The 23,813-nt window shown below is 34.4% G+C and overlaps 1 protein-coding gene across 1 annotated transcript in view; it reads left to right on the top strand.

The window, feature by feature from the left end:
* Elk (Eag-like K[+] channel) overlaps nucleotides 1–23,813 on the top strand; it is a 322,370-nt gene that overhangs the window by 72,171 nt on the left and 226,386 nt on the right. The window contains exons 5-6 of the mRNA XM_074172321.1: nucleotides 13,840–14,065; nucleotides 23,048–23,205. Of these exons, the coding sequence (XP_074028422.1) occupies nucleotides 13,840–14,065; nucleotides 23,048–23,205 (384 nt within the window). The remainder of the gene's footprint in view (nucleotides 1–13,839; nucleotides 14,066–23,047; nucleotides 23,206–23,813) is intronic.

The raw sequence follows: 23,813 nt of genomic DNA, 5'->3' as shown, positions 1-23,813 counted from the left end.
AGGATATATTTGGTTGTATTTGTGCCATCCTTCACGGGGATTATTTCTACAAGTCAGGATTGTATAGTGGAAGACTGATTGGTCATTTTGGTGTGGATATTTGCAGTCTGAAACTTAAGCTCTTTTGAGGATTTGTGGTGGTTACCGAACTCGTGCCAGGTGGAAGGATTTCCGAAATTAGATTCATAAGAAACAGAAGGCTCTCAGTCACTCATCAAGTCCCAGTAGGACTTCCGTGCAGAGCACCGCACACGAAGAATCGTATGGAAAACCCCTTGGCCAGGGGTTTTTTTCCTTCTTTCCTTTTTTTTCCTGTTCTCCTGTTTTCCTGTCTTCCTGTTTTCCTTTTTTTTCTTCTTCTTAAGTTTTTTTTATCTTTCTGGATCTTATTTGGTGATCCATTACTGGTCCAGCTTGTCGTGCCCTACAGGGTGATCTATCTTGGTGGTGCTACAGGGTGATCCATCTCCGCCGTACTACAGGGTGATCCACCGGTGCTACAGGGTGATCCATCTCCGTCGAACTACGGGGTAGCCTAACACCATATACCGGGTGGCCCAAAAGGAGCACGCAAGTTAAAATTGATTTATTTGAAAATTTGTGCTATACTGAGATATTTAAATAATTGTTTGCCCTTATGTTTATTGATACCTGTTTGATACAATGTTTGTTTATCGTTTATTGATTAAGAGTTTGTTTATTGATACCTGATTGATATAGATATTTGTGAAACGGAAATTGAGGTATTTTCGTCCTTTCACGATTGCTTATTGACACCGATGCGCCTACGCCTGAGCTCACGCGACGCAAACGAGTTTGTCTTACCATCCGATACTAGTATTTACGATTTCACCTACTCAATTTTCGTGGTAGTTTTACTCGACGTATTGTAGTTTTTTTGAGCGTCGTTACTACCGTAATTTATGGCTGATTGAATTCGTGGTTATATAAACCGCGCTCTTGTATTGACATCTGAACATCGCGTAGTAGTGTGAATATTGCATTGTTGTCTTAGAAGCGTTGTTGGTTAATCCATGTAAGTTAGGATTACCGAATAAATCATATTGGGGATCTTTATCTTTTATTTCCAATATTAATTGGTAAGTTATTGATATTGTGAGTTACTTAGGGTATCTGGAGGATTAAATTTACCTGGCGCCCATTAAGATCTATTTGAAATTTGCTAAGTTGTTTAACCCACTCCCGTCTCCACTGTTTAGCTTAGCCGCGGATACCCATCTGTCTTATTTGTTACCGACAGATGATTTAGTCTCCTCTTGTGGTTTGTGAGGTGACATTTTTGGCGCCCAACGTGGGGCCGCGTTAAAACAACGTTTCATAGTTTTTTTTTATAAATTTGGAAAATTTTTTTTGATAAATTTGAAAAAAAAATTTTTTGATCATTTTTTTTAATATTTTTTTGTGTCTCATTGGGATTGTTATCATGTCCCGCAAAATGCTAGTGAACCGTTTGAGTCAAGATGAGCTCGTGTATGAGGTTAGGGTTAGAGAAATTGCTACAGGAACTGTTCAAGAGATGCGGCATTCTCTGACGATGGCAATCAAATTAGAGGAGAAGGGCACTTAAGTAAAAGCTTGTATTTAAAGTTTTTTTTTTATCATTATTTTATTGAACTATAGTATTGATGTTTTTATATATACATGAAAACGTAAATTTGTGATTGTTGACATGTCCTTGTTAAGTGTAACTGAAATATTGACGTTTTTGATAATGTATGTAATCTTTGTGCATTCTATTGATACCACTACGGAACATTGATATTGAAAAAAAAGAGGCTGTCGCCTTGGACTTATGAATTGAGGGACTCTGATGGTAATTCGAAGGGTTCCTGGCATGTGAAGGATTTAAAACCTTCATCTTCAGAAGACTGAGTTCTTGAGAATTGAGTGAAATTTACGGGGTAAATTTCTTCGAGAAAGGGGGGAGTTGTTACGTTTCAATTTAGCACTAGATCAAACTGCTCTTATGTGACCTTTCAAAACACTACCTTACCTTTTAAGATTTTTATTCAAAGGATATTAACAATGTAATTAAGTTACAAGTAGATTTTATTCATTTAACATCATAGTAATGGGAATCTTCCGTTCCATAGAAAACCATACCTGAAATGTACAAGAATATATGTATGCTCCCTGACTAACTGCTTGACCAGTACTTACGCATTCTCCTATTGCCAATCGACGTTGGAGATCCGAAATTCCTCGCTAGGTTGAAATAGTTGTTATTGTTTGTTTCTCAGTTTTCTTCACTATCATTTTTTTAGCCGTTGTCTGCCTTATTCCCTATACCTTTCCAAGAATATTTCTTGCCTAGATTGTTATTCATCACTTCCAGAAGGATTACTACATATTAGAGCCATATCGCCTGAAAAACAATATCAGTTAGCTCTGGTTTCTGAATACTATTTGATATTTTCGATAAATATTCTGCATAATATGAAGGTTCAAATATTCGTACTGAATGGGAAAGATGTGACGACTTACCTTATATGTTTCTATTCCATCGCATGGATAAGGATTGGTAAATAGTTGAAAATAGGTTGGGACAATATTTTTGGAAACATTTGTAAACAAGGTTAAGAGACAGCTGTTGGTTGACATCTGCCGAACTTTCGTAGTGTCGTTCCGTCGACTTACACCGAACTAGTTCTACAGTTGTTCACGGGTGAGGGATTGATCGGCTACTCAAGTTGTCAAGGGTTGTTTTAGGGTTGCATTGCTTTAAGAAGGAGTTTTGATGGGTCATGGACTTGTTGATGATGTCTCAAGTGGCTGTGGAGGAATTGATAGATTTATGGTGTTGTGCACAGCGCCCCCTTGGTGCTTGTAGTGTAGATTGGACGCACTGTGGCAACAACTGGTTAGCTGTCAGATGTGGCAGTCTCTTTAGTATTCGGAAGTTGGCTTTCGATGAGTTTGGTTCGGAGTTCAAAGCGTACCATCAGACTGATTGTAGGATATATTTGGTTGTATTTGTGCCATCCTTCACGGGGATTATTTCTACAAGTCAGGATTGTATAGTGGAAGACTGATTGGTCATTTTGGTGTGGATATTTGCAGTCTGAAACTTAAGCTCTTTTGAGGATTTGTGGTGGTTACCGAACTCGTGCCAGGTGGAAGGATTTCCGAAATTAGGTATGTCTGAATCACTGTCGCATCTCTCATGTGGTCTTAGCTATGATATCACCTCTTCAATTCTACAACCTTCGTTTCTTGTCTCTAGATTCATAAGAAACAGGAGGCCCTCAGTCACTCATCAAGTCCCAGCAGGAATTCCGTGCAGAGCACCGCACACGAAGAATCGTATAGAAAACCCCTTGGCCAGGGTAAGAATTTTACCATTAAATGTGTTTTAAATGATTTTAGTAATTTCTGATTCCATCGTTGTCATGCAAGTGAATATTAGTTTTGAAGAGAGGTTTCAACACTCATTCAATTGTCTTGATTTTTACGGGTCATATGGTTATACAGGGCACCCAAAAATATACTCTTGTTATCTTGCTTCTTTGCTTAATGAAAATATACCAGGGGTATTGATTAGTCAAATAGTCCTATTGAATGGGGGTTGAATCTCACCTTGTTGCTATCTGATTCTGATTGAGAATTTTCTTCCGTAGGGTTTTTTTCCTTCTTTCCTTTTTTTTTCCTATTCTCCTGTTTTCCTGTCTTCCTGTTTTCCTTTTTTTTCTTCTTCTTAAGTTTTTTTATCTTTCTGGATCTTATTTGGTGATCCATTACTGGTCCAGTTTGTCGTGCCCTACAGGGTGATCTATCTTGGTGGTGCTACAGGGTGATCCATCTCCGCCGTACTACAGGGTGATCCATCTCAGCAGTACTACAGGGTGATCCACTTCCGTCGAACTACGGGGTAGCATAACACCATATACCGGGTGGCCCAAAAGGAGCACGCAAGTTATAATTGATTTATTTGAAAATTTGTGCTATACTGAGATATTTAAATAATTGTTTGCCCTTATGTTTATTGATACCTGTTGATATAGTGTTGTTTATCGTTTATTGATTAAGAGTTGTTTATTGATACCTGATTGATATAGATATTTGTGAAACGGAAATTGAGGTATATTCTTCCTTTCACGATTGCTGATTGACACCGATGCGCCTACGCCTGAGCTCACGCGACGCAAACGAGTTTGTCTTACCATCCGATACTAGTATTTACGATTTCACCTACTCAATTTTCGTGGTAGTTTTACTCGACGTATTGTAGTTTTTTTGAGCGTCGTTACTACCGTAATTTATGGCTGATTGAATTCGTGGTTATATACACCGCGCTCTTGTATTGACATCTGAACATCGCGTAGTAGTGTGAATATTGCATTGTTGTCTTAGAAGCGTTGTTGGTTAATCCATGTAAGTTAGGATTACCGAATAAATCATATTGGAGATCTTTATCTTTTATTTCCAATATTAATTGGTAAGTTATTGATATTGTGAGTTACTTAGGGTATCTGGAGGATTAAATTTACCTGGCGCCCATTAAGATCTATTTGAAATTTGCTAAGTTGTTTAACCCACTCCCGTCTCCACTGTTTAGCTTAGCCGCGGTTACCCATCTGTCTTATTTGTTACCGACAGATGATTTAGTCTCCTCTTGTGGAGACTAAATGTTAACATGTAACTTTTATGTCAATTCTATCTTCAATTTATTGTTTTTCACTTATTTTTACTGCCCTGAAGAAGCTTCCCATTAGAAGCGAAAGCTTGGCAAAGTAAAGCAGAGTTTGATTTTTGATTTTTTGACTGAGAGACCCTGTTAATCCATTTTACCATATATATATATATATATATATATATATATATATATATATATATATATATATATATATATATATTTCACTCATTTATGTTAGTATACCTATTCTGTGACCTGCCATTTGTACTGAGTGTATTCAATATGGTTAATAAACACTACTACTACTACTATTTACTACTGATAAATAGAAGATTTTTCTTTGTGAAAAATAATTTGATTTTTACGCAATAACTTATCGGGGTAAACTTAAAAGTTTGCCCTTCTACACTTGTATAAAGTTCTCCATTATAATTTTCATATATTTCAGATTGTGGAAGGTAACAAATACTCAAAAAAGGTCGATGAAAAATAAAAGTTTTCTTTCTGACTATGGGAAAAAGGAGAAACTTTTATTGGTTCATTGAAAGTTATTGAAATCGACTCGTCCGAGTAATTGTGAATTTCGATTCTACCCAATCCATTTTTTGCTGTCGTGAGTGTTTCAGGGATGAATACATATATTTTGAAAATTGCATTCGGGTATTAAAACATCATTTGAATATTGAGAAACAGCAACTTCCACTGAGACATTTTCCTTGGCATTAATAGTTACGCTGTAAGCTTCCTTATTTGGATTTCTAAACAGCATTGGAATTTTAACTTGTTCATTGACTAATCAATTTTGAGCAAAATCTACACAAAAATTCATTTTTGTAGTTATCCCCGGCCCAAAATACCATCGAAGAATGAATGAATATCAAATAGAATGAATTCTATTATTTGGTCTGAATTGGGTTCTTTAAAAGATCTAACATCAACTTTAAATCTAGCTTCTTTCTCACCTATACCGGTTTTGATTTTAGAAGGGCTTTGATAAATACTTTCTGAAAAGAATTTTTTGGCAATAAAGAGCCGCATCATTGAATGATAACAACCTGTATCAATTAACAATTTCATAGGTGGATAAAGTATTTCTATATAGGGTAGGCTATTGTTTATTTCGGTGTACATTTCAATGGTTATGTCCCGTGGTTGGTTTGGCCAAACTGCTGAAAATTTTAGGGGGTTTCTAGAAAATCTCCAGGGTTTTCATAAACTTCAGTTTGGGGATTTATGTCCGAATTGTGGTCGTAAGTGTAATAGTCATGTTTGAATTCTGAGTCATAATTATCAGAAATATTGTCAGAGTTGTTCGGGGCATTAGTATTTTCTAGAAGCTCGGGTGACTCTTCATCAATTTGGTAAATTTCCTGAGAAGTGAAATTACGAGGACCCAATGGTGCAAATTTATTTTGGGGGTTATTTGGTTGAATATAGAATGTGTTTCTCGATGTGACTGACATTGGTTCTGGTTGATTTGGAGGTGTCCTCCGTTTGAAAACATTTGGGGGTGGACCAAAGACTTGTCTGTTTGTTGGGAAGTTTCTGTGGACAGGTCGTGGCTGAACATTGATAGGTTGTCTGGGAAATGAGTTTGCAGAAAATGACTGAGGTGCTGAATGTCTCGTTTCGAATGTTGGTCTGTGGGGGGTGTTATAGTTGAAATTTGGAGTGTTATAAAAAAATTGTTGATTAGTTCCAAAATTTTGAGAAATGTTTTGTGGGCTTGCAAATATTGGAATTTGTGTGTTTTGAAATTGTGGTCTTGTGACAACTTTCGTATGTTGGGGCACTATGGAAGTTCTAAAAAGATTTTGGGTATATTGAAATTTTTTTTCTATAATGTAAGTCATTACATTGTCGGTATTGTCTCAAATAAATCAATCTAGTAGCGGCATCCATTTCTGTGTCAAGAAATGAATTAATTTTTTGTGAAAGAGTGCGTCTCAAAATTCGTTACCTTTCACCAAAATCCAAAGTGGATTCATTTCTTAAAGGTCTACACATGAGTGAACCTTGTTATAGACATTCAAGATTTCATTTATCACCAAAACATTGAACAAGAGCAGACTTCATTGAATCCCAAGTAGTTTATTCACTTCTACAACCTACTAATAATTGTGCTCTGTTGATTAATTTTGTTTGAATTGCTCTAATTAAATATTTTTCCAAGATAGGATCATTGGCATTACTATATGTTTAAAAAAGAAAATCATAGGCTGATATAAAGCTAGTCAAAGTATTCATATCACCATCGTAATTAGGTATCGCATCAACAAATATTTTCAACATGCTCAGGGTAACTCTTGGGTTTACCGTTTGAGTAGGCAGAGTTGAATTTGAAGTATTAGTCGCCATGATTTCAGATATGGAATCAGAAACGTTTACAGAACTGTTGAAGCTTTCTATTAACTCGTCTATATTTGTTTGACTATTATTCATAAGGTTTCTCTAAAACTATTAATTGTTCAACTAGAATTAAATAATTCTAATTTTAACCAGGGAAAAAGAATTCGTGGAGGAAAGAAAGGATATTTGGACTCACCAATGTATTTTGATCTTCCGGTGATTCTGTTACCAGCTTATCTGCTTTGTTTCTGAACTCCTCCTCAGGCCATCAGGTTAACTCAATCCTTTTTTGGTGCACAGAAATGAAGAAAGTCACTAAAAGTCTCGATAATTACCGAAGAGTAACAACGTAAAAAAGTTTTTCTAGTCCGAAATCAATTTCAATGCCGTGTATTTCCGACGAAAAAACTGCACTTATCCTACCGAGTGCGCCAGTTACGTATGCGATATACCAAAAAAAACATTAAAAAGACTTTATTTTAAACAAATACAACGATATAATTCAAGCAAGGTAACAAGAATGCATGATTATTAAATTAATAATAATTTATAAGTTTGGTTTTGTCGACTCAGCATGTACTCGCGTCTGGAACAGCGGATGTAACACTTTCCTTGAGTGATGCTGGGTCAGCAAACTTGGGTTCATAACTTGTACTAGACATAGATAAGTCTCAGTAATATTCTCAATTTGAAATAATCACACGTTATATAAGATTCATTCAATAAGCATTTATGAAATAGAAATCGTTTTGATGATAATGTTACTCTTGTTATTAGAGTGAGCTTTGAACATGACATCACTAATATAAGAAATCTGAAAATTTTGATATAATTAACATCAATGAGCCAATGTTTCAGAATTTTTTCATCAAAATTCAATTTTCACTTGTGAAACTCACATTACTTGTAAGTATTGTCCATTTTTTTTTAGCTTTTTTTTAATTTATTTCATTTTAGCGTGCTGACGGAGTCTTTATACAGAGGCGAAAGCTTGGCGATTTGTGAAAAAGAGTGAGTTTGTTTTTTAACGTGTTTGACTGAAAGTTCCATTAGTCCCTACCTTCCATATACTAACTTCAGTCGTTAAACTAAAATGTTTACAGTGTGTAAAAGCCAAATGGAATAAATTCATTATTTCAGTTACGGTACATATTTTTAAAAAATCCCGAGACACATCAAATTTAAATTATAACTTGACATACTTTAACGGAAAAATGCTCTGCCTATCTTCAACCCCCGTCGACTGACTTGGACAATCCCAATTTTGCAATAGGAAGTATAAGCTTGTGATATGTCGTTTGAAAGGTGTCTTCATACTTCCTTCAAAAATGTTATCGCTTTCAAGTTATTTGCAACAATTAAGATAAAATAAATTAAAATCATGTGTTTACCGAAATTCGATAAAATACACACAAAACTTATTGCAATAAACTCAAAACTTATTTCATGTTGAGGTTTTGATAATAAGAAAGTGAGCAAAAACCATAGCAATGTTCTTCTTAGATGGTATCCTTTAAAAAACTGTAAGTAATTTCCGTGGCAACGTTAGTTTAAAACGCCTTGTCAACTTGTTTTGTATGTTACAACATTAGTTGTCAGTATTTTAATTTAAGATTAAAGTTCGTTGACTTCACGTCTGACAAATAGTTAAACTAACGGAAATGCATAAACTAATAGATTTACAAATGATTGTTTACGAAGATAAAACCCGAACACAACAGGAAGTAGCTCGCCTATGCCAATGCAATGAGAGATGAACTCAAATTAGATGTGATGCTTGAGTTTGAGGAAAACCCACATACATCGAGTAGACAGGCGCCATATATGTCAACCATATATCGATAGTAAACATATAAAAAGAAAATAAAATGCCTCCATATAAAATGATACCCACTCAGGAGCTCATGGAAGACGCTTTTAATAGAACTCATTTTTGTGAGTGAATGATTGACACGTTGGATAACAATATCATCCAATTAGAAGGCGTTTTGTTTTCTGATGAGTGTAATTGGCCTCTTAACAGTTATGCTGATTGGCAAAATTGCCGCAACTGGTCAACGGAAAATCTTCACTGGATGAAAGAAGAACAAACGCAATACCCTCAGAAGTTTAATGTTTGGTCAGGGATTGTAGAAAACCATATCATCTAACATCACCACGTTGGCAGCTATAGCTACCTGCGTGACTACCGGGTCCAGGATATAAAAACAGAGATGAAGATGTTATTGAGTGTGTATGATATAAATCAAAAGGAAAAATTTGTGGACAGAACACTCAAAAAATGTAGGCAAACCGCGGACACGTATTTCTGGCTATTGGCCTCATCAGCGCGGTGCCTGGGAATGCTAGATCTTCTAATTGAAACCACAAATGTGCGGTTAGCTCCTGTTGGTGACACCGTGCATATATGAAGTTTTTCATTTTTGGTAACCAGTTGTTGTCCATATTTGCAATTGGCTGCACCGCGCTGATGAGGCCACTAGCCAGAAACATGTGTCCGCGGTTTGCCTCCATTTTTTGGGTGTTCTGTCCACAAATTTTCCCTTTTGATATATATATTTATTATATATATATATATATATATATATATATATATATATATAAATCGATTTAATTCGTGAGGTTGCAGTCAATAGCTGGGCTGTTACAAAGAAAACTCTTTGTTATATGTCAAGCTTTCGGTATATTTCACACCTTCGTCAGGACAACTACAATAATAAGATTATATATCTTGTAAAAAATATATAAATATGGAGAACTTACTAACGTGAGAATAAAATATAAAATGGTTCAAGAACAGATAGAAAAACATTAATAAATGACAGTTAATAAAAATTTTGGCTGACAATGTCAAGTGGGAAAATTTTTAGATCGAATTCAATAAAAAGTTACTTGAAAAAGTTGTGTCTACGGCAATTTTATATCCATATGCCAAATTTTATGCAACTAGGATAAAGTTAACGTTTTGCTTATTTTTGACAGATATCCCCTTTATTTTAAAAAACAAGTTTGGTTAATTGTCATCAATTCATGTATACGAAAGAACCTCATCATGGAGTTTAACTTTTCTGATATATTTTTACTTATACGGACATTTTTAGGGAGAAATTAAAAATTTGCTATAAAAATTTTAACATGACTGGTGCAAAGTTTCAATCACTTGGCTATTTTCTTAAACAAACCTTTGATTTCGAAAAAGCAGAGGCAACTAAAACAAATGCAAATGATTTCGATAGAACTATTATTATAATTATAAATTTTAAACAACAATAATATTATAGAAAATACAAATGGGTACAAAAAATTACTTATTGATATAAATGAGGTTGTCAAACACTCATAGCCTACATTTCAGTTTGTCGTCCTCCACGTTCAATACAAATTATGATCCTTCTACTGACATCTGTAACTGCATTTTTAATAAATCGGGGATTTATATTTGCACAGCACTCGCGAATGGTATTTTCCAGATGTTGTATGTCAGTAAATGGTCTACTTCGGTTCACTTTTTGTTCCAGGTAACTTCACAAGAAAAAGTCTAAAGGTGTCAAGTCGGGTGATCTAGGTGTCCAATAATGTTCCCAGTTACGTCCAATAACTTTGCCTCTGAACATTTGTTGGAGGGACAGCAACCGTGTGACTTATTCAAGCGCATTCAAGCTGATACCATAGGTCGTATTTAATATTATTAAAGGCATATTATCTAAAACTTTACTAACCTCATTATTTAAAAGGTTGAGATACGGATGATAAATTTTCCCTAAAGAAAAATGGCCCAATTATCTGGTCGTCGAGTATCCCAAACCATACATTAGTTTTTAAGGAATACTGATCACCACATTCAACTGTGGAATTGGGATTTTCTTGGGCCCATCATCGGCAATTTTGAGAACTTACCGTTCCATTTGAAGAGAACGTTGCCTCATCTGTCCATAAAATTTTATACGGAAACTTTACATTCTTTTCTCTCTCTCCTTGAAACCAGATTGAAAACCCCAAACGGACAGCAAAATCTCGTTATTTTAATGTGTTAATAAATTTTGGATTGTAAGGCCAAAATTTAGTCTTTAATAAAATTTTTCTAACACTTCCTCTCTTGTAATCGGTATTTTTTATGATATCGGTTATGCTTGTTTGCCCGTTAAACAAATGTTAAGTTGGGCCTCCTCATCATATTTACTTGGAGTGTGCTTTTTCTTAAATTGAGTTGCTACGGATCCTGATTCTCTGAATTTCGATATTATTTTTGACACAGTAATATGTTGAACATTTTTTCCTGGATGCCATTAATTAAAAATGTTAGCTACTTGCCGGTATGGTGTATTCTCACCACATATTGAAACTATTTCTATTCTTTCCTGAAGAGACAACATTATTGCAACAATAACTGTTAAAAATTTGACAAGTAAATCAACAACTTGACACTACCATAGCATGCATTTTTTTTGTCAAGACCTACTTAAAAATTTTATTCAACGTGATTAAGCATCCTTACCGCCCTAGTTGGTGTTTATAAATAATCTGTAAATACTGAATATTGAAATTTTAATGTAATTTCAACTCCATTAATTTTATTAATACTTATTGCAGTTTTTGAGTTGTGTCTGCTTTTTCAAAATTGAAGGTACTGACGTTTGTTAAAATTTTTATTGCAAATTTTCAATTTCTCTCTAAAAATGTACGTATAAGTAAAAATGTATCAGAAAAGTTAAACTCCATGATGAGTTTGTTATGTATACATGAATTGATGACAATTAACCGAACTTGTTTTTTAAAATAAAGGGGATATCTGTCAAAAATAAGCAAAACGTTAACTTTTTCCTAGTTGCATAAAATTTGGCATATGAATATAAAATTGTGGTAGACACAACTTTTTCGAATGACTTTTTGTTAAATTCGATCTAGAAATGCACTTTCTCAATTTTTTTCAAAAAAACAGTTGAATTTGACAAACACTGAACGTCAGTGGGGCGCAGTTGGCCGCGTCATTTTAAGTTAAATTTGAAACACAAACAAGTGCCGAAGTTAAACTTCATTGAAACTTTTCGAAAAAAAAGTTTCCCATATGGTGCGCACTTTAATGGTGACACTGTATATATAAATCGAGAAAGGTTAATGCCGACAAGCTGCTGGAAAATAATTCCATAAAAATCAAAATATGAATAGATGAGTACTTTCTGATCATTCCCATATTGATTTCAATTTAAAAGCCACCGGTAGACAGCTGTTTCAGCCTATTGGGCATCGTCAGTACCGGGCAGGCGGTCCTCGATTGAAGACAAAATGTGAAAAACCAAAGGAGTACTTGATAAAAATAACTGCGTAAACGCAAACGCTTTCGACAGCTGGTCGTGCTGTCATCCTCTAGGCCCTACTCCATCTGAAGGTGTCATCCTGTTGTGTGTCCTTTTATACGGTCCGAACGCCTCAACACAGGACTTCAGGTACTTTAGGTAAACTTGCCTAAAGTACATCAGGTACTATTCTTTGTGTTGAATCTTCTCTAGGTTTATTGTTTCTAGGAGTGTGTCTTGATTTGTTTAATATATTGAATGTTAGGTCTTGTTGTGTTTTGATTTGTACTTGTTCATCGAGGAAGAATCAAAAACACTTTATCTCACTTCATAAAATAAACCCATAAATGAAGTATTTTAAATGAGTGGTATGATGGGTTCTTCAATGAATTTCACTTAGTAAAGTTATCCAAACTCTGCTCACCAGAAGAGTTTTTCTGATATCTGTCCAACAATGCATCAGCCCGTCTTTCGCTCTTGAGGAGACGACTCAGTCGTTTACTGGCTGCACCACCGAACCTTTTTTTTAGGTTCAATAATTGGATCAGGATTTGGAGAGTTGAGAAGCTCTCGCTCCTAATCTGAATTTACAGGGAGGTCAGTTGGAGTCGTAAGCTCGACATCCATCTCTTTTGTAGACTCAGTGTTAGAAAGAATTTTTAAGTTTTCTCTGTCCATAAAAGTCCCACGAGTAGCTCGGGAAAGAAGGTTAATCTCCGCAGGGCCCCGCATTACAGTGACAAGGCGATGCTACTACGAGAGAGCGCCCGGTATCTTGAAGGTTCCGTAGAGACAGCTGATAGGCTCAGTGTTATTCATCCTCTCGGCACGGATACACACACCTTAGGATCAAGCCATAGTTGGGATTTCATTCAGTTAGGGAATAACAGAACCACAAGTGATTCTGTCAGTCCCGTATCCAGCGGGGCTACATGGAAGCAGGCACTCGATGACTGGTTTGTGCAACCCCCACATCTCAAGCCAATGTACTCGCCAAAAACAGCATGCACAGTGTTCAGGTAGTGAAAGATGAATAAGGACAGCCAACCTGCCATTATTGATAGTACTCAAATTGAAGATACTGTTATTATTATGCATATTGTTGAGGTTGAGATGATGGAGGATCTGTTGAAGAGTAATTTATAAATGAAAGAAAGATCTCGTATAATCGTTTTGGAGGAACAGTTGTGCATTTTTTTCAATGTTTTTCACGAAGGCTGTTATGAGTAATGATCACTACTCAATTTTTCATTTCCAAAACGAGGTTTATTTTTTGTTTATCTTCTGTTCACTATTCACAATGCGGTCGATTGAACAAATTACTCACGCCAACCAATTGACTTCTGTTCCTCCATATTGAATACATAAATTACATACTTGTTGGAAGTGTTTTTATTTCGTTTAGTAACATCTACTGTATATGCTGAATACTTTTTTCTGCTCAATAACAAGTAAATCTTCGAATATTCCATCCAGTATAATATTTGCTGTTTGAATAAAATTTGATCTAGTATATTGGACAGAGCATAATTTATTTTTCAGAATATTTTGGGTTCTACCGCTGCGCCTCTTCCAGAGTACAAGACAGCATCAGTAAAAAAAAGTAGATTCATTATATCGCACTATGGAATGTTCAAAAGTGCGTGGGACTGGTTAATACTCATGGCAACGTTTTATGTGGCGGTGGTAGTGCCCTACAATGCCAGTTTTGAAACCGAAAGGCCTTCTGTTGTATTAGATGTATTTGTTGAAGCATTATTTTTTTTAGGTGAGTCGTTTTTTTATCATTATCAAAATATCAATATGTCTGAAATACGCATTTTTATCAAACACCAGAACTGCAACACTATTCTCAACGAGCGTTTCACGAAACAAGTTGACATCTGTTTTGGATTTATCGTCAGATGTTCCAACTCTACTTTTCATCAAAATGCCAATTCGATGAAACTTTTTGTAATCGGTCATTCACTGTATCGTATTTTCTTAGGCGATGTCTCGGATGGAATACAAAATAAACGAATATTATTCATGACCTTCCAAATATAACAATATATTCATTTCATGAAAACACTTGCAATGAATCATAGTGATACTTTCTTTAGAAATTGATGAAGATATTGAAAATGAGAAAAAATTCATATATGGCACGCAAATAATAAGTAGAAATGCTTTTCTTAGTAATTAGCCCATTTTGAAAAATGAAGGACTGCATATATTGTTATGTTATTTGCATTGTTATTGCATTGAGTTATTTTGAACACATAAGGAAAGAATTGTCCAGAGGAATATAATGAAATTCTGAATAATATCACGCCTAAAATACAACTTATTTGTACCTCAACTGTCTGTTTACAAATATTCACCTATAGGCACTACTGATCATTCAATATTGGACATATCCTAAAAATATGCATTTACGTATTTTTGTGATTATGTATGTATGTCTGTATAAACATTATTGTGACAAATATGTAAAACTTACGGAAGACAATAATGGTATCACTTTGAGAAACATTTTTCGAATATTGAGGACTTTGTTTCCTTTTTAAATAACAGATTCCATTCAATGAAATTGACGTATGAGAAAATTAAGGACATCTTTCATTTCTTGACATTTTGGTAATGAGGAACCAACATGGAGGGCTAGAATACGATGTATTTAGAAAAGAAACGAACACGTACAGATATATTCCTGACAGTCTCACTGTGGACAGCACAAACGTGCTGGGCTGAATTTTCTAGTGCATCGTCTTTTGGCTTTTCCTCTCACACATGAGAGGTTTACAAAAGAACACACAGGAAACAGCAGCCACTAACGGTTTCTCGAGATGATATAATAAGGAAGAAAATGTTTAAGTTAAGAATGGACGAAATCTCGACTTTTAAAAACAATAAGAACCAAGATAAATATATTTCAGTTTCATAACACCAATACACGAAAAACTTTGAAAAGATTTTCAAGGAACTAGGTATGAAGGTACTTTTTTTTATGGACAGACAAAAAATCTATTGAATTGAGATATAAGGAACACATAGCACACTTAAAATATGGAAGATCTGAAAAATCAGCAGTCGCCCATTATATTTTTGAAACAAAACCATGCCATAGACTCCAATCCATTATAATTAGTTAGACAAGTTAACAACGACATGCATCTAGATGCCCATAAGAGAGTAGAAATGAGTAAACATAATATTATTATGAATAACAATGGTGGACCAATCTGTTCAGAAAAAAATGTTTTAAATCTGTTTTTCCGTTAACCAGCTGTCACATCCCTACGAACGACAACCCTCAGAAGTCGAAACTTGGGCGAGCTAAGGATTAACGGTGTCTTACATTTTAACGTTTGATTCCTAACAATACCTAATATACTATATAGCTTGTTGAAATAATATTTACTATTAGACATTTTACAATCTGTCCTTTCACATCTTGAAATTAATTTAAGACTAGTAGATGAGGCAATATTGCGAAATTATTTCAAGACACTTAAGACGCATGTACCTACAAGAGGTATCTATGGTATGAATAATAATGAAAATTTTGTAAGTATATTTAGTTTGATCTACCTCTTGAATATGGTCACTTGGTGATCGAAACACGTGTCGAGGTGTTAAAATAACGGTTTGGTGTTGAAAAAAATCTTGAGTAATATTCATTACCACACCAAAGGTTCCAAACACTGCATCACAAAATTTAGATAAATGGTTTCATGATTAATCTTTGATTGCGTTTGAAAATAATTCATTGACTACATATCAAAATAATGAACTGATCAAATCTTCTGATATTCTGACTATCGTTGGAAATTCATGTTGAAAGATTTTTTATTTGGTTAATGACAGTCAGAAAATGTGCTACAGATAAGAACAAAACAATTCAATTGAATCATTCATTCATTTGTTCATCAAGCCCTGGATGAAAATAATTAATTTGCATCTGGTACACCTCTTGAATACATTTTGAAATATTGGTACAAATTATTACATTTTCAACTTATTCAATTCTTTATATTTTGAAATTGGTCACAAACTAAGGAATGTTGAAATCGTTATTTGCCATACCTTCGCAAATTTTATTCTATTGGTAACATCTTTGTTGTTATTTTTTTAAACCCTCATCTTTCTCAACATTGTTTTCATATCTTTCAAAATACGAATACAATATGAAATATAAAAGAACTTGAAATATATCTGGCGAAGTGGTACAACAGCCACAACAAAACTTCTCTTTATCATGAGCCCACAATCTTAAAAACTAAAGGCGGTAAATTCCATGAAAAATTTTAGACATGAGAACATGGCTGATTATAGAGGCAATTCACGCCGTATTCAAAAACTTTCTTTTATGATGTGATCATGCGCACTGTGATTTATTACCCAAAAATGGCGATAGTGACACTACTGGATCTTCAGCATTCTACTGTGGTGTAGCATCCTTTCATTTCGCTAGTTTGCTACTTTGTGTTCATATGTGCATTTTGCACATAAATACGTTCAAATTGACAATCATATGACATTTCAATACAATGGATAATGAGAAATACATGTTACTATCAATTTATTGAAAAAATAATTCATATATTATTGAAGAATGGGGGAAACCGCGAATTTGATGAAAAATGGACTTTTGATTATTAATTCATTAATAATAACAATAAATCTAGCACTAGAACTTGATGAATGCAACGATATAACTAGCACCGCTCAATTATTGACTTATATCCATGGACTTCATAAACAATTTTGTGTAACAGAAGAACTTGCTGCATTAAAAAGCCTCCATGGGAATATAAGAGGTAAAGATATATTTTTGATGTGTGATGTTAGATGTTTTCACTAGGTATCTACGATCTAAAGTGGGAAAAATTAAAAAATGTGGATATCAAAATGTACATTTGAAATATATTAAAATTGAAATAACTTCCTAGGAGTATTTTTAACGATATGTACAAGCGAATGGAAAAATAAAGAACTTTTATCGGGTTCTCAAGTTATACGGGGATAACCAAAAATCCTGTTTATCGGTTTTTTCGAATTGAATTTATTTCGGAGAATATCAAAAAATTTAAAAAGGAAATGTTATAGTATTCGAAGTGTACAATGAAGATGTGATAATATATTTTCGAAAAAAAAACGTTTCGTGTTAATATGGCAACTATGAATTTTTTTTAATACGGATCAGTCTTTTTTTATTACAAATATTGATAAAGCAATAAATTGACAATCCGAGAGTAAAATATTAATATTTTTTTAGCTTTCCATTTGAAATAAGTAACATCATCAGTGACAACTATTTTAAATCACGGTCCTGTCGTCCTGTGGTTTCAATTTCTTTAAAATATAATTCAGGCAACCCAATAAATTTGACAGGTAGGTGGTACCCTAACACAATGAAAATTCGTACTTTTTCGTTTTGGAAATTTTTGTATTACCGTAAATCCTTTTTTCAAAGCTTATTTCCCCCTAATCAATTATAATTCGTATTATTTTTATAATTCTCAATCCTGGACGTAACTAAAATGAAAGTTTTTGTTCAAAATTCGATTGTTGTATTATTTGGTATGATCAAATAACATCTCAATTCATTTAACATCTTAATCGCGTAGGCTTTGTTTGATTTATATGGCAGGAAAAATGAATGCTTTGTTGATATTTGTTGAGAACTGCCAGACGTTTATGAACATATCAAAGGTGTATTCAAATGATGAAAGGACTGATATGCTATTTAGTTATGCAAAATTAAATAGAAATCCTCTTTTGGCAAGGAATATGTATGTTGAGCTATACCCGAATCGTCGTATTCCGAACATCCAAATGTTTGGACGATTAGAAAGAAATTTGAGGGACTATGGTGCATTTGACAGAAAGAAAACAAGAAAATGTGTGATTACTGGAAGTGTGAGGAATTAAATAAATGTTATGGGTAAGCAAATATTACCACATAAAAATGTACAAAGTGAAAACATTTTTTTCAAATTTAGGATTGGTCAGTTACAAAAATTATGATATTCAAGATTGTTCTTCACGAGAAAGTACTCACGAAATGGGGATTTCTGTAAAATCCACCTGAACCATTTTGAAAAAGAACAAATATAAAGACTACAGGATATGCAAAATTCATCACCTCAATGAAGAAAGGGATTACGGAAGGAGAGTACGATTTGCGAAGTAGTTAAGTCGTAGAAATAGAGAAGTTGGAAATATTTTGTAAAAAAATAATATGAACGGACAAATCAAAATTCACCAACAATGGTTGGTTTTACAGAAACATCCATTATAGGTGGAATAATACAAATGAACATTTACATAGGGAAACCAATCTCCAAGAAAGGTTCGGAATCAATGTTTGGTTGGGAATTGTAGGACCAAACATCCTTGGCCTTTTCTTTTACGATGATCATTTGAATTAGAGATGCATGTAATAGTATCATATCTAATATGCTAGAAAATTGTCACAGAAATTGTCTGGACCGACAACTCAACAAAGAGGTCGTCAATTCGAGCATTTGATGTAGATTACAATGTAGCTTTAATTTTCATTATTGGTTTCTTCTTTCCCAAAAGTTCATGATGAAATAAATTGTTTCCCTGTTTGATTATTGTCAATGATGATAGTGGTTATTTCAAATCAAACACTATGAAAATATCAAATGTGAAATATTCTTGGATTGTGAATTTATCGCTTCATCAATATCTGTAATAAAAAAGACAGGTCCGTATTGAAAAAAATTATGGTGGCCATGTTGACACGAAACATTTTATCGTATATTTATTATTACATCGTCATAGTACACTTCAAATACAATAACATTTTTCTTTTATATTTTTTGATATTCTCCGAAATAATAATTTCATTCGAAAAACGGGAAACAGCATTTTTGGTTTTACCAAAAGGGCGAGAGTCTCCATAAATTTTCTTCGACCATGATATTGTTCCCGATGACAGTTACCTTTTTTCCCATTGAATCGCCTTCGTATCTGTTACGGTTTAGAATATAGCAATGTTAGGTTAGGTTAGGTCCAAAGTGAGTGGGTCTATTCGATCCTCCACCGCAACCCGCAGGGGTTTATTTTGGCTCACACCTATTCACACTCGGTCAAATAAACCCAGCTTCTTAACTAAGCCAATTAATTTGTATGGTGAGTGGTATTTCAGGTCAGATGGTAAAAGTACGGCTCTGCCGAAATCTAAAGACCTGTTAATGAGGTAGTCGGATAGTCAAGTTGAAAGATTTCCACCTTGATACCCACGGCAACCTTCCCATATGAGGGTTTTTGCACGAGAGCTACACCTGACGATGCCTTAAATTCAGCCGTGCAGGGCTTTTTCGCATCTGGTTTTGGTGAGTCATCAATTGAGCGCAACCTGCTGACCTGCTCATGAGGGGTTTGTTTCCCCACCTGAGACAGATTCTGCGTACGCCGCTCAGGGATTTGGTGCAAGGCAGTTTTATAAGGTACCCCGCTCTTGAGGAGACGACTCAGTCGTTTCCTGGCTGCACCTCCAAACCTTCATTTTTAAGGTTCAGTTGTTGGATCAGGAGTAGGGGAGTTGAGAAGCTCTCGCTCCTGAACTAAATTTACAGGGAGGTCAGTTGGAGTCGTAAACTCGACATCAATCTCCTCTGTAGGCTCGCTACTGAACTAAATTCACAGGGAGGTCCATTGGAATTGTAAACTCGACATCCATCTCCTCTGTAGACTCGCTCCTAAACTAAATTCACAGGGTGGACTCGACATCCATTGTAGACTCTCTCCTGGATTAAATTTACAGGAAGGTTAGTTGGTGTCATGATCTCGACATTCATCTCCTCTGTAGACTCGCTTCTGAACTAAATTTACAGGGAGGTCAGTTGGAGTCGTAAACTCGACAACCATCTCCTCTGTAGACTCGCTCCTGATCTAAGTTTACAGGGAAGTCAGTTGGAGTCGTAAGCTCCACATCCATCTCCTCTATAGACTCAGCGTCAGAAAGAATTTTTAAATTTACTCTGTCCATAAAAGTCCTATGAGTAGCTAGGGAAAGAAGGTCAATCACGACAGAGCCTCGCATTACCATGACAAGGCGAAGGGCGTATTACTGAAGACAACAAATGAACACGACTTTCACTTCAATCCCGATCCTTCTGTATCGTTTTGGTTTTGAGTCCCATTCAATATTTTTATAATAAAAATAATATAGTGTATATTTAAAGACGCGTAAATAAATAATTGTTCACTAGAATGACAAATAATTGTAGTTTTAGGTAGAGATATTAATTTTTCAAATTGGAAAATTTGTTTGGACTTGGCAGAATCCTCATATCTCGAATACCATAACCCATTTCCCATTCATGAACAAATCATGATTCGTTCATTTCATTTTCGATTTTACTTTCGTATCTACTTATCGAAATTATATTTGTTGGTTCGAATTATGTGAAAAAATAATTAAGCTATGGTTTACAAGAATATATTATTACAAAATATTGATAATGAAATATTATTATTATTATTATTCATACATTTTATTTTTTATTCATTATTTTCAAGTGGAAATTGTTGAGACCGCGCCGCCAATGTTTTGAATTTTTTTGGTTACTACCATCTCGTTCGTAGCTTTTGTGATTATTCAATAATTCAACATATTGCGCGTTTTATCAGACAGATATTTCAGGCACGTTGAATAAACCGAAATTTTCTACTTATTTTTCAGCGCGCGTAAGGCCTCGCGGCACGAGGCCTGGAGAGGCAATTCACTCGCTCCACTCTTTTACTTTAGTTTTACAATCAATGCAAAATTAGAATTAGAAAAATAATAATGATTCAGTTCTTATAGGAAACAAATGAGTTCTCATTGTTATTCATTTTTTTCATTGCTTTTGTAATGAATAATCAATCATTTTAAGCAAATATTTGTACAAAATAATAAAATTATTCATATATTATTATTTGTTCAGTTTTTTCAAGTGAAAATTGACGGGACTCCGCTACAGATATGTTTGTGAAATAGCTCTACTATCATAGCTTTTCCTGTAGAATTCCTTGGCAGCTTTTCGATAACTTCTCACGTTACAACCTGAAAATCATATCTGATACACTCTTGAACATTTAAATGATGCATCCGACGCAACAAGCATCCGAAGCATCTAGGTCTCTAACGATGATTTCAATTTTGAAAGCCCCAGCCTATAAATCCTGTAGCAATCACTAAAATATCATATCTTTCAGAGGGGAAACTTTCATGAAGATTTCAATTGATCAAAAAGTGCTAATAAATAAGCACAAAAAGTATCAAATACTTAAATCGAAATTGAAAATCGAATACATTATTTGAAAACTACCGAACTTTAGTACAATTTTCACAAAGAAAAATTACATAACATTTCAATATTGGGTGTTTTCAAATGCAAAGCTTGTTGTTAATGATTTTTTTCTTTAGACCTTTGTTGACATTATACGGGCGAGAAAAGAGCAAACATTTTGATTTTCCTCAATAAGTTACTGAATGAATTCAAAGTATTTTTTTCAAAGAAAAATGTACTATTTATTATCAATCTGACGTATTCAATAGTTCTGCCTACCAAAAAAATTGTTAAAGTATTTCACAAATACTTGATATTTCCGATTCATTTCATTTTCAAACTCTGTCGACTGGAAACTTTGTTTCTTCAGTCTTGAAGACGGAATCTGTTGTTACTAACTTGTCTAACTAATCTTCATGAACTGAAATCTATGGAATGGTTTTGTTGCAAAATATGATGGGTGACTGCTGATTCCAATAGAATAAGAATACGATGTTTTTACAAAAGAAACAAGCTCGTACTTGTATATTCCTGACAGTTCGTAAAACTGTGAACAGCACAAACGTGCTTGGTTGAATTTTTTAGTGCATCGTCTTTTGACTTTTTCTCTAACACATGAGAGGTTCACAAAAGAAAAACTCACACTACAGGAAATATCAGCCACTAACGGTTTCTCGGGGGTATTGTAAATGATGTAATAAGAAAAAATAAGTTTAGGTTGAGAATGAACGAAATCTAGACTTTTAGATTTTCAAAGAACTAGGTATGGAGGTGGATTTGAAACCAAGTCATACACTACAGAGCCTTTTAAAAAGTCAGTCCAAAAGACAAAGTCAAGAATTCGGAAAATTCTGGAATTCACGAAATTGAATTTAAGGACTGCGATTCAAAATATTATGGACAGACAAAAAGATCTATGGAAATTAGATATAGGGAACACTTAAAACATTGAAGAACTGAAAAATCAGCAGTCGACCATCATATTTCGAAACGAAATTATTCCATAAACTTCAGTTTATTAAGATTAGTTAGACAAGTTGATAATAACAGGCATCTAGATGCCTATGGGAGTTTAGATGATTACTTGGTGATCAAAATACGTGTCGAAGTGTTGAAATAATGGTTTGGTGTTGGGAAAAAACTCCAGTAATATTCATTACTACATGAAAGGTTCCAAACAGTGCATCACAAGTGTATAATCTATATATGTTGAAAAACTCAACCTTGCTGTTCACATCTCTGTGTACGAATTTTTGTTTTCTTTCCTAATATCTTTGGAAGCCGTAACATATTTTATTATTCGAAATTTTCGTTCTTTGAATGATTTTCACTTGATGTGTTATATCTAGAAAGGATACCAATTAGCTTTTATGGACTCAGATCTCTGAATAAGGCTGAAACGTGTTAATAGATGCGATAAGTCCTGTTGTCATAATATAGACACTTGTTATTTTTTTCAGATATATTACTCAATTTTCGTACGACTTACGTGAATAGAAAAGGAGAGGTCGTTTCTGATTGGAAATCCATCGCACTTAACTATTCAAAAACTTGGTTTTTAGTGGATATGTTTGCGGCTTTACCATTCGACTTTTTGTATGCACTTTATGGAGCGGAGGTGAGTAAGAAAGATCAAGTTTCAAATGTAGATGCTTCAGCTGACGATTCGTTTTCATATAATAATCAAAAAGTGATATTATCGATGGTACAAAAAAAGTATAATCTTCATTCAAGACTAGCTACTTTTTTCATTGAGTTCGTCAAATGATTGAAATTAATAGTCGGGTTTTTCAATACCCAGCGTAAGATAATTGCTTCTTCTTTCCATAGAAAGCATATTCAAATCCTCTCGAGAATGAAGGACTCAGCATAATACTCGCTCCTCATAATCAATAATATACCTCCGTTATTTTCAATATAATTAATGATCATGGCATGTAGGCTTTAACGACCGGTGTCCAACTAATTTCTCGATGTTTCCGGATTTAGGAGCCGTGATTTGGAGTTTTTTATATATGACGGAGACCTTATCGAAGGCGATGCGGTAACGGTCGAAGTGATCCACTTTGTTGCGATTTGCAAACCAGTCTTTGCAAACCTTTTCATGAAAGACTTCGAAACCAAGGTTATTCACACGTTGGACCACAAACCTTCTGGTTGGTTGAGATACGTATATGACGTTCCCGTTATATGTCCACACGGCTCCAAAACTCTCCATGATTTTCT

The sequence above is a fragment of the Leptinotarsa decemlineata genome, unplaced genomic scaffold, assembly GCF_025532065.1.
Source record: "Leptinotarsa decemlineata unplaced genomic scaffold, Ldec_3_MD MMD2_tig00000090_RagTag_RagTag, whole genome shotgun sequence".
In the NCBI taxonomy this organism is placed as follows: domain Eukaryota; kingdom Metazoa; phylum Arthropoda; class Insecta; order Coleoptera; family Chrysomelidae; genus Leptinotarsa; species Leptinotarsa decemlineata.
This window is presented reverse-complemented; position numbering and strand designations above follow the sequence as displayed.